General features: G+C 47.6%; 2 protein-coding genes across 2 annotated transcripts in view; both read left to right on the forward strand.

The window, feature by feature from the left end:
- The window catches only part of Slc26a6 (solute carrier family 26, member 6), a gene marked incomplete in the record, with an annotated part of 59,007 nt that extends 58,101 nt beyond the window's left edge, over nt 1–906 (forward strand). Inside the window, 2 exon segments of the mRNA NM_134420.4 lie at nt 269–403; nt 626–906. Of these exon segments, the coding sequence (NP_599252.2) occupies nt 269–403; nt 626–640 (150 nt within the window).
- A 1,569-nt stretch (nt 907–2,475) lies between these two features.
- Nucleotides 2,476–3,420, forward strand: Tmem89 (transmembrane protein 89). Its single transcript, NM_027066.1, has 2 exons — nt 2,476–2,814; nt 3,222–3,420. The coding sequence occupies exons 1-2, from the start codon at nt 2,491–2,493 to the stop codon at nt 3,405–3,407; spliced, it is 510 nt and encodes a 169-aa protein (NP_081342.1). The 5' UTR covers nt 2,476–2,490; the 3' UTR covers nt 3,408–3,420.
- Nucleotides 3,421–12,371: the final 8,951 nt, after the last annotated feature.

A 12,371-nucleotide genomic window follows, 5' to 3' on the forward strand; every position in this document is an offset into this window, starting at 1 on the left:
CCACACAGAGACATACATACACATCATATAAAACACACACACCATACATACACACATACACACCACACATACATACCATATATATCACACATACACCACATATATACACCATATACAACACACACACACAGACACGGACACATGCACACACAGGAGACATACAGGAATGACTGAGTTTCAGTAAGTAGCAAAGAATTCTCAGGGTACCTGGGGACCCAGTCTCCTGGTGGTACTGCATGTCATCAGGACCTACTCCTTGTCCACAGGTCCTGTGGTCGCCCAGCTTGAAGCTGGACACTTCTTTGATGAATCTATCACTAAGCAGCATGTCTTTGCCTCTGTCCATGACGCTGTGACCTTTGCCCTCAGCCACCGGAAGTCTGTCCCTAAGAGCCCTGTTTTGGTAAGCTGCCGCAGCCACACTGAGCAGTTTTTGTTAATCTATTTCCCCACCCTGACCCCAACTCCAGGAGGTTGGTGACAGTGCCCAGGGCTCTGGCCACGTTGAACCCATCGCTCTTCCCCTCCTGCCTGGAAAAATTTGTTTGAATGGGGAGATATGCTATTTGGGAGTTCAGATATGTCCTCCGGAAACTGACTGGAACCTCCTCTCTAACCCACGCAGGCCACCAAACTCTGACTTTGCTGCAGGAGACTGCCTACCTCTGGAGGTTGTGACAGGTCACCCTCATGAAACCCCCTGCCTCTGGGCCACCTCCAGGTGCCACCTGGGACTCCATTCCATGTACCTGCACATACAATTCATGGATGGATGCCCTGGGACTCCCAAGTTCAGTGCTACAGGCCTGGGGCAGGGTATTGCAGTCAGGCTGGCCTTGGCTGGGTGCTGAAAAGGAGCTGATGTGGGAATACAGCTTTGGGAATAAATTTGTCTGTCCAACTTCAGGCTCTGCTGTGGCATGGTCAGGGTGTGGCTGGGGTGTCGAGTGGTCTTCAGCACAGACTCCCAATCCTTCTTATAAACCCTAAGGTAGACAGAACTAGGGTGTAAGATTTGGGGAGATCAGGGACAGGCAGAGAGCAAGCTGAGTCGGGCAGCGGTGGCACCCAGGATGGGTTAGTATTTTATAAGCTTAAGGTTCTCTTCAGTTTTACAGACAGTCCTTTAGCTCTAGCTGGGAAAAAATAAATGGAATCAAAACTGTAGATCAGGACAGAGCCATTCTCGGGGATAAACCCGGTTAAGAGGCAGGGTGAAGTTGGTGTTTCTGAGAGATGTGGCGTGAACCCCTGAGCTCCCAGCTAAAGAACAGAGCCATTCACATGGTCTGCTGCTGGATTTAAAAGTCAGGGTTATGAACTGCTTACTCATAGAGCACTGAGATCGGCAGAGCATGTCAGTCAAGAAGCGGCTGACTTCAGGCATAAAACAGCAACATGAGTTGGTCCCTTGGGCCACTGACCCCGTGATGGGAGGGATAGGGCAGTGGGCTCCTAAGCAGTAAAAGGGAGGGTAGCCTCATGGGTTGCCTGGTGGTTACACATGGGAATGCCCAGAGAATGCAATACCCACATTTCCTGCCCAGAACTCATGAACTTCACTATTCATCAGGTACGCTCCAGGCGCGGTGCTAGGTACCGGGCAAGTTCCCAACTGTAGATAGAGGCTTCCTGACCTCCAAATCACCCAGGCACCCTTGCCTGGGCCTATTTATCGTGGCTTTTGCCCGTGTCTGGCACCAGAGTGTTTACAAGCCATCTGAGCTCCCGCCAAAACGCAGAGGAGGAAGGCAGTGCTTTTTGTTCATCTGTTCTGTCACGCTCCATTCTGGCACTGGGTCTGGGTGCTCGGTAAATATTGTTTGAATGAAGACCTGGAGCCAGAGGCAGACCTCAAACAAGAACTTGTCAGGCTGGCCTCGGATGGGTTCTAGGAGGAAGCCGGTATGTTTTTATAGTTTGAGAATAAAGATGATTATGTAGGTAGCCAGAAATGCTCTAAAGAAAATCGGGTGGGGGTCAATGCTAGAGGAGAAAGGACTCTACCACCAAGGTAGTCATGGAGGGGTGACGGCAGTATGTGAGGCTCTCTCTAACCTTGGAAAGGTGACTTTCTAGGAGGGAAGCCATGCTCTTTCAGCACAAGGAAGGGTGGTGAGGGAGGTCTGAGTGAGGCAAGGACAGCAGCCAGCAGAAAACTTCAAGGAAGCCACACTTGGAAGTGCTTGCAGAGTGGAGCTGAGCTGGGTTTCGGAAGCTTCCCTGTGCTCTGTTTTACCAGCGTGGCAGTTGCTAGCCGAGTGGAGAACATTGGACCCTAAAGGCAGCAGGGTGCTTAGATTAGGGAAGGATGATAGGAGGGTTGGAGTCCATCTCCCCACTTCCCATCATCTGGCCAAGCTGTATTTTGAAAGGCCATGGGCCCAGCTGGAACCTGCTGCTGCCTCAGAGCTGGGCCTGCTCTTGGGGGAGGGGTGTTTGCCCGTTGCCAAGGTACCAGGGTTCCGGCTCCTCGAAGTGTTAACAGTCATGCTGTACACATTGCTCTTAGTGCCATCGCTGTTCCTGTTGGTGATGCCTGTCCCTAGCCAAGGCTGGTCTAGGCCCCTCTGGTACCAAGTAGGGCTGGACTTGCAGCCCTGGGGCTGCCAGCCAAACAGCCCAGATATCTGGGGCTGCCAGCCAAATAGCCTGGATAGCTGCAAGAACAGTCTGGGTTGCCCTGGCTACTGGTTGGGCCTGGGAGGAAATCGCATCTACCCCGTGGCTGGGGTCACAATCACCACCACCATGTTGCTGGTTGTCAGCCGTGTGATAGTGCACCGATGGCGAGCTAAGGTTGCTAAGGGTCAGGTGAGCACAGCTCCACTCTGTCCTCTGCAGTTCCTGCTTCTGCTCATGCCCCCTGGGCCATGCCTCCCACTCAACCTTCTTCCTATCACCCTGGCTTAGGGCCTGTGGGCTTCCTGTCTGATCCTGTCCTCCTCCCTGTGACCTGTTCTTGCATCTCCACAGAACCTATGTCTACAACCAATCCATCCCTATCATTCCTTAGGACTAGTCCTCTGGTCCATCTGTCCCCATTCCCATTCTTCATCCAGCCACCATGGGCCCCAGGGCCACCTAGCCTCTGGAGACCCAGTGACCTATTCCCCTGTCCCCCCATCCTCTTTGACACTTCCCCACATCCCTTCTCTCTAGCTCCACTCTCACGCTGGTCCCTGGCCCTCCTCCACCCTCACACTGGTCCTATATTTCAGCTCCCAGCAGTGACCTCCAGCTCCGGCAAACACTGGAAAGAGCAGCCCACTGTCTCAGACCGCACGCTGGTCCTCAGGGTCCTTCACATGCTGGACGCCATCCTGCTCCACATTGAGGGCCACCTGCAGGGGCTGGCTTCCCAACAACAAATTCAAATAAAAGGGTCCCCCCCTCAGTCTGGGTGACCCAATATATGCTTCTCTTTCTCCGATTGTTGTCAAAGATCAGCTCTGACGTTCAGGGTAAACGGAGACAGGGCATAGGAATGCTCTTCTTTTTTGGTCCCACAAAAGAGATCAGTGAAAAAAAAAATTCTACTCTAGCTTATATATCCCAGCAAAATCTTTTAAGCAGTATAGAAATAATATGATTACATTCTATTTTTCTTTTAGTGAATGATTATAAAACAAAACAAAACAGTAGGTTCCTCAATATCTTTACATGAAAAAACATTTTGCATATTACAGGTTAAAAAAAAAACCAGAAATTATTCCCAAGAACCCACATACATCTGTAACTAAGCAACTTGTTATAGATTAGTGTGGTGTGAGCAAGCAAGGTAAGTTTCTCAGCCAGTTTGTCTAACTGGCAGGCAGCATTTCGTGATTACAAAGAAAGAATCTATTTTATTATTTATCTTAAGTAATCCTATAACTATTTAAAAGAATCACAAATCTAAACTTTTATATAAAAAACTACTTGAAGACCTCAGAATGCACAATAGCAATTTTTATTAAATCATATCAGGAAGCTGAGGGCAAAAATGGATACAAGAAATGAATCATCACCAGTCCAGCCTCCAATCTAGCTAGATTGTTCTTGTTCTCTGACCTCAAAAAGTCCCCAGCTCAATTATTAAGAGTGTGTTTTTCTGAACTTCAAATTGTTTCCTAAGATTTTCTACATCAGAGCCAGTAGCAAAAACATCTCAAGCTAAGTTCACTAGCAGTTTGTTTTTCCAAATGCTAAGGGTGGCAGTCATTGCTGACAATCTCCATCTCTAAGTTCTTCCTTCTCCAGGCCGTGATAGAACCATAACCTGCTCCAGCAGCAATGCCTGAGAGAGATCAGGCATTAGCACTGTGAGTGCCAGAGATACGGCCCAGCGAGGGACTGGAAGCCCCTTTGAATTTTCATATAATTCTTAAGAGGGATGTGAGAGCCAGACAGTGGTGGCACCCGCCTTTAATCCCAGCATATGGGAGGCAGAGACAGGCAGATTTCTGAGTTCGAGGCCAGCGTGGTCTACAGAGTGAGTTCCAGGGCAGACAAGGCTACACAGAGGAACCCTGTCTCAGAAAAACAAACAAACAAACAAACAAACAAACAACCCCAAAAACAAACAAAGAGGGATGTGAGGGCAGCAAGCAGAGAAGAACTTCATAACAGCATGAAGCCCTCAGGACATAACTGTTTTCAGGGAAGGGAGCAGGGGGTCGTTACATTTATCCTTTCTCAGGTATCTAACGGAGTTAAGGACTAGATAGTTATACTCTCAAAATTAAGCTTAAGTTGTTTTAGGACCTAAGAAGATGTTTTGAATTAGAATACAAGTTATGATAGAAAATGATTTAGATACAATACTCTGAACTCACCAGTATAGGAGAGATGATAGAATACTTTCTGTAAAGTTGCCAAATATAAATGGACTGGACATTGTGGATGTAACTCCTACCTGACACTTTTCATAATTGTTTCATATTTTTTCCTACTGTATGTTGTTTATTATTATGAAAAAGTCTTTTTTATTCAGACAAAAAGGGGGAAATGTTGGGGTTTTTCTGGTGCTTCTTGTATTCTTATGCTATATTTTATACCCCAAGATCTGGTTGCTCCAAAGACAAGCAAATTCCCACACACACCAGCCTTTGTTGTGCAAACCTTACTCCCCAGTTTAAAACCATTGGTTAGGGGCTGGGGAGATGGCTCAGAGATGGTTAAGAGCACTGGCTATTTTTCTAGAGGACCTAGGTTCAATTCATAGCACCTGGCCAGCAGCTCATGACTGTAACTCCAGTTCTAGGAGAATCTGGCACCCTCTCACAGACATACAAGCAAGCAAGCAAGCAAGCAAGCAAGCAAAAATAAATAAATAAATAAATAAATAAATAAATAAATAAATAAATAAATAAATTTTAAAAATGGCTACAACCAGTTACTAGGGAGAATAGGGGAAAAGTGGAGTTTGAGTTACCAGGCTGGGAGTGGAAGGTAGGGACTATGAGGGAGAAGGAGAAAGGAGCCATTGTGGTTGTGCTAGCCAGTGGGCTTCATTCCATGAGTCTGTTATTTTTGAGCTATTTCTCCTTCATGGCCCTTGACAAATTGTCAGCTGGTGCCAGCCTGTGTGTGAGGGACTGTCTAAACCCTGGCCTGTTTCCACTGTTAGAGATTTGTTGAAGCTACAGTGCACAGGATAGGTAGGCAGGTAGTCCTGGGCATCACTGCCCCCTCAGTGGGGTGTACCCACTCCTTTGTTTCTAGCTCTGTCCTTGCCTCATCTCAGGGAGGACAGGTGAAATCAGGACTTAAGGCCTACCACCAGAAACCACCAGCTGGCTTCCTTCTCCATGTTTGCATGCCCCTCTTCCCAAGGGATCACCGCTCTGGGTACCCAGCGGTTGTCAGTCTTTAGATCCTTGACTCCTTTCCATCCTCCCAGCTCTAACCCCATCCTCACACTACCAGCTCAGACCCCTAGAGCCCTAAGCTCAGGCCACTCAGGCATCCCTATCTGCCTTTATTTGTGTGGCATCAGACACACTCTTGCCTGAGCAGCTCCAAGGTCCCTATAATAAGAGTGAGAACTGTCGGGCGTGGTGGCGCACGCCTTTAATCCCAGATTAAATTGAGAGGCAGAGGCAGGTGGATTTCTGAGTTCGAGGCCAGCCTGGTCTACAGAGTGAGTTCCAGGACAGCCAGGGCTACACAGAGAAGCCCTGTCTCTACAAGCCCAAAAAAAAAAAAAAAAAAAAAAGTGAGAACTGAGCTACCTCAAAGGAACCTTCCACTCCTTCCTCTCCTCCCTTCCTCTAACCTGGGTGGACGGGTTGACTGGATCCCAGGGAGTAGGCATCTTTAGAGTACTATGTTTTAGAAAAGGAAATTGCAATTACAAATTCAAAGAGAAGCAGAATTCTATCAAAGTAATGAGAAAAGGGCTGGGACTGGGGCTCAGCGGCAAAGCACATGCTTAGCTTGCACGAGGTCTCGTCTTTGACTTCTCTGACAAGAAACAAAATGAGAAAAACCACAAGTTTAAAAGAGGCCATGAGCCGGGCGTGGTGGCACACGCCTTTAATCTCAGCACTCGGGAGGCAGAGGCAGGCAGATTTCTGAGTTCGAGGCCAGCCTGGTCTACAGAGTGAGTTCCAGGACAGTCAGGGCCACACAGGGAAACCCTGTCTCAAAAAACCAGAAAAAAAAAAAAAAAAAGAGGCCATGTGTGTGCTTTTTTGAGACAGTCTAAACCCTGTGGCCCTGCCTGGACTTGAACTTGCTGTCTTCCCATGCTTCCTCTTTCCAGGTGCGAGCATCACAGCGCATGCCCCAACACCTGGCTTTAAAGGGGGCTGTAACTTGACAGATGTTGTGATAGTAGATTAAAAAGAAAATCATTTGTGCCAACTCCTGACATCCTTGTAATGCTTCTTTGCTGTGGGTTATGGTTCTTACAGTTTGTTCTGTTTTGTTTTAAGACAGAGCCTTGGTATGTAGCCCTGGTAACCTCATATACACCATGTAAACCAAGCTGGTCTTGAACTGTCTGCCCTTGCCGCCTCCTAGGTGCTGGGTTTAAAGGGGTGATGATTTCTACATAAGATAACTATAAACAGGGAGATGGTTCAGCAGGTAAAAATGCTTGCTGTGTAAACCTGACCACATGAGTCAGCCCCAGGAACTCACACGAAATCTAGATGCAATGGCATTCATAGGTGGCACACGCCTTTGATCCCAGCCCTCGGAGGCAGGTGGATCTCTATGAGTTCAAGTCCAGCTTGGTCTACAGAGTGAGTGCCAGGACAGCCAGGGCTACACAGAGAAACCCTGTCTGGAAAAAGCCTAGCACATCTATGAGATGAGAGGCAGAGGCAGGAAAACCGGCAGCCAGGAACACATGTACACACTAGTAGGGGAAGCGAGAGAGACCGCCTCAAAATGAGGTGGAAGGGGAGGAACTGACTCCCAAAAAGTTATCCTCAGACCCCGCAATTTCACTGTTGGGTATACACTGGCCTCCTCATGTTCTCTCTGTCTGTCTCTCCGTCTCCGTCTCCATCTCTCTCTCTCTCTCTCTCTCTCTCTCTCTCTCTCACACACACACACACACACACACACACACACACACACATTATACATAAGCAGTTCTGGTTGGAGAGACGGCTTGGTGGTTGACTATGCCCTGCTTTTCCAGAGAACCTGAATGAAGTTCTCAGCACCCACATCAGGTGAATGACAACTCACTGTAACTCCAGTTCCAGGGGTTCTGACACCCCTAGCCTCTAAGGTCACCCAAACTTATGTACACATACCTACAGACACCCAGACACATGTACACACAATTAAAATTTAAATGAAGCGTAGCCAGGCTTATATCGGCACTCAGGAGGCAGAGACAGGTGGATCTCTATGACTTTCAGGCCAGTCTGGTCTATAGAGTGAGTTTCAGCCTAGTCAAAGCTACATAGTGAGACCCTACCTCAAATAATAATAATAGCAACAACAACAAATTAAAATTTCCTAGCCTTTATTTTATTTTGTGGGTATGGGTGTCCTGCCTGCATGCATTCTGTGTACCACATGTCTATCCTGTGCCCAAGAGGCTAGAAGAGGTGTTGGATCCCCTAGGACTGGAGTCACAGATGGTTGGGAATCACCGTATGGTTGCTGGGAATTGAAGAGCTCTACTTACGGAAGAGCAACCAGCACTCAGCAACCACTGAGACATCTCTCCAGTCCCTAAAATTAACTTTTAAAAATGTGTATATTTCCTCTTACCCTCTTACTCTCTTCCCTCTCTGTCCCCCTCTCCCCACTCCACTCCCTCCTCTCTCTCCACATGTTCATGGTTGGCCTCTACACCTCCCCTCCCCTCCCCTCCCCTCCCCTCCCCTCCCCTCCCCTCCCCTCCCCTCCCCTCCCTCCCTCCCTCCCTCTCTCTCTCTCTCTCTCTCTCTCTCTCTCTCTCTCTCTCTCTCCCCTTCCAATGCCCTAAATAAACTCTATTCTATACGTTACAAAAAATTGTATTTTTAAAATGGAAAAATGGAGTAACCAACTTGTAATTTGGCAGATGACATTTTTATCATACTGAGACTGAAGATAATTCAGCCTTCTCTCTCTAATATAGAAGTTTGTTTTTAGTTGTTGATTATTTGGGAAAATTATTTAGGTTTTTCTTCACACATTATTGACAATGTTGCATAAATGCTACACATCAGTCCCTGACAGCATTGTTAATGTGTGTGTGTGTGTTTGTCTGTATGTTAATGTACAGGTTTACCATGGTGTGCACATGTGAGAGAGGACAGGTTTTTCACAACTACATTTTCCTGTAGTCATATTCCTTGGACTTTTTCAAGGCCTGAAAGTGAAGACAATTGAAGACAAAGCTTCAGGCTTTTGGGTGGTCCACCTCTGTACCTACAAGGTTTAATGACCGCCTACCGCTTGCTGGCCCTACACAATGGGTATGAGTGTGTCCTCCAAGGAACACAGCAGAATTGGCTCCTCTTTCATCCACTCACAAGTGGAGGTTGGCACTGATGGTGAAACAGACTTGAAGACACAACCACTCTGACACGGGGATACTGTCCAGCTGTGGTCTGGATCCTTTAGGACTGAACCATGTGATCAGAGGAGAGGGGAAGGTCCACTCAGAAGGACAGACACATATAAGTAGCTGGTGGAGATGGATCTCAATGTGTGCCAGACCTAAGGCACTCTGAGTTTGAGGGAGAGGTAGAGAGCGGGGAAGGAGTGTCACCAGTTAGTGGTTCCTAGAGCAGGGGTGGTGGGCAGAATAATGGCCCTGAAGACGTCAATGTCCTCCATGTCCCAGTGCACAGTCCCCAGCAGAAGGTATCTCATGGATGAAATTAGAGAAGGGTCTTGAATTACAGAGTTTATTATGGCTAACTTTGGTGGGCGCAATGTAAGAACAACAACAACAACAAAAAAGCAGGTGAGACAGGCAGGAAATAGATTCAGGACCAGAGGTCCTTTATTTTGTACAGGGAGCCAAAGAATTCAGGTGGCATCAGTGTCAGAAGCAGGGACAATCAGGTAACTTACAGTCCCCGAGGACTGGAATGTGCCAACCTTCCCATAGGATCATCTAAGCAGAGCTCGTCTGGGCTCACAGAGACTGAAGCAGCCATTGTGGAACCTGCATGGGTCTGAGGTAAGCCCTCTGCATATACGTTACGGTTGTGTAGCTTGGTGTTCTTGTGGGGCTCCTAACAGTGGGAGTGGGGGGTGTTTCCAACTCTTCTGCCTGCTCTTGGGACCCATTTCCTCCTGCTGGGTTTCCAGAGAGTTTGTACCTAGTCTTATTGTAGCTTGTTCAGTGGAGACCCCTGGGAAGTCTGGTTTTTTTTTTTTGTTTGTTTGTTTTTTGTTTTTTGTTTTTTCTGATTTTAACTTAGTAGAGCCTACATGTCGAACCTCTCTGACGACAGAACGGTGAGATAGACAAGCCCCTGAGGTGATAAACCTGTATTGTGTTGTTGTTGAGTTTTGTCCAGTGCTAGGGACTAGACCTAGGACTTGATACAAACACTATTACTGCTCTACACACTTAGCCAGGACAATGTGTTACTGAAATAGTAACAGAAAAATAGTGATGATATAAGCCAGGCAGAAGAGCAAATAGTTTTAATCTCAGCACTTGGGGAACTGAGGCAGGAGGATCGAGAGTTTGCATTTAGCCTAGGCTACACAATAAGACTACCTCAAAACAACCTGATAAATAAAAACTACTAAAAACGTAGATGCCGAGAGTTAAGTACTGTTGCAGCAAATTCTAAAAGTGTGGGCTTTGGAATCAGGTAGTGGGCAAAGGCTAAGAGAACATTTGAGAAGGTGCTGGTGAGAAGGCTCAGTGGGGATAGACACTTGCTACCAAGCCTGATGACCTGAGTTCAATTCCAAGTCTTACAGGTAGAAGGAGAGCTCTGACTCCTGCAAACTGTCCTCTGACCCACATGCTCAGGCACGTATGTACCTACAAACGGCAAATACATGAATGCAATATTTAAGAATTCATATTAAGAAACATCATAGAAAAAGTCAAGATAGTATTCAACTATTGGATGAAATCTTGACCTGGGCATGTAGCTCAGTTGGTAGAATGCTTGTGCTTGCTAGGGCTTTGCTAGCTTTGTTCTCAAGCACTCCACACACCTGTAATCCCACACTTAAGAGGCTGGACAGGGGGATTGCACACTTAGGACCAGCCTGGACTACATAGCAAGTCTTTGTCACTAAAAAGGGGGAGAGAATGAAATAAAATTAAACTTGATGTTGGAAATTCTCAGACGACAAACCAGAAAAATACTTTACCTCAAATTGTTGAAGTTGCCAGGTGTAGTGCTCAGTCCTTTAATCCCAGACTGTGGGAGGCAGAGGCAGGCAGATCTCAGTGGATTCAGGGCCAGCCTAATTTACACAGTGAGTTTCAGGATGCCAGAGCTATGTAGAGAGATCCTTCCCCCCCCCATCTCTCTCTCTCTCTCTCTCTCTCTCTCTCTCTCTCTCACACACACACACACACACACACACACACACACACACACACACAAATATAGAAATGTGAGCTAACTACAGTGGTGCACACCTCTGCACTTGGAAAGTTAAAGGCAGGAAGATTGGGGGTTCAAACTACTACAGTTTAAGCCCCAGGTCAGCCTGGGCTACATGCCGCTCTATCTCAAACAAAACTAAACAAAACTAAGCAACAGACAGTAGGTTAGGAAGCATTGGAGTCCACCCCCACCCCCGCCCCCACCCCCGCCCCGCAAGCTTTTCAGGTACAGGAATTGAAAGAAACAATACTTCTTCCCATCATCTTCTGTGTTAGCCACTTAAAGAAGGCTTTCTTCCCCCAGTCACTGACTGACCTCAGAAACAATGGAACAGAAATTTCAGTAAGCGTGCACAGTAGAGTGTGCGCCCTTTGGAAAGGTAGAACGCAACCGGGTGTTGGCTCAGCATTTGGGAAGTCACACCCAAGAGTTCCCAGTTCTTAACCACCACAAATCAGCAGCGCTTCAGAACCAACTTCATACATCATACTCAGGACGCCAGTGCTGGGAATATTGATACTGAGAACTGAAGATCTCAGAGGGACGGGAAACCTGGTTCAGCGGTTATGAGCATCGGCTGCTCTTGTAGAAGTCCTGAGTTAGGTTCCCAACACCCCTGTCCAGGAGCTCCCCACAGCCAGTGACTCCAACTCTGGGACAGCTAGTGGCCTTTTCTGGACTTAGCAGCTTCCCCTCCCCCCTCCCCTCCCAGCCCCTCCCTCTCACCCTCTCTCCCCCCATCCACCCCTCCTCCCTTTCTCCTCAGAGAAGGGGAGGCCTCCCGTGGCTATCAACCCACCTTGGCATATCCAGTAGCAGCAGGACTTAATGCATCTTTTCCTATTGAGGCCAGACAAGGCAGCCTTTTAAAGAGGGGTGACTGGGTGCTTTGTAATCCTACCTTAGAGTGAGAGGCAGGAGGATCAATCACAAGGCGAAGGCCAACCTGGCTTACGTTGTCAGTTCCAGACCAGTCAGGGCTGGCTGTACAGTGAGAACCTGTCTCAACCAAACCAAATAAACAGAAACAGGAAAAAAAAAATTTTTTTTTTAAAGAAACTGATGAAGCTGGGGATGGTTTTGCAAATGAAGCACTTGTGTGAAGATCAGCGCCTATATCTTAGGAACCCACACAAACACAGGGCTAGCAAGGAGGCCGTCCCACCTGCAATTCCAGCACAGTGACAGGAGGAGAGGCAGGAGATCCCCAGGGCGAGCTGGCCAGCTAGGAGTCAGCTGAGAGATGCTGCTTCACTGTATAAGGTAAAGCGACCGGAACCATCCCAGCATCCGCTGCCTCAGGCCCACCTCCGCACATACAGGTACAGTGTGTGTGATAACCGC

Source organism: Mus musculus, chromosome 9 (genome assembly GCF_000001635.26).
Source record: "Mus musculus strain C57BL/6J chromosome 9, GRCm38.p6 C57BL/6J".
In the NCBI taxonomy this organism is placed as follows: domain Eukaryota; kingdom Metazoa; phylum Chordata; class Mammalia; order Rodentia; family Muridae; genus Mus; species Mus musculus.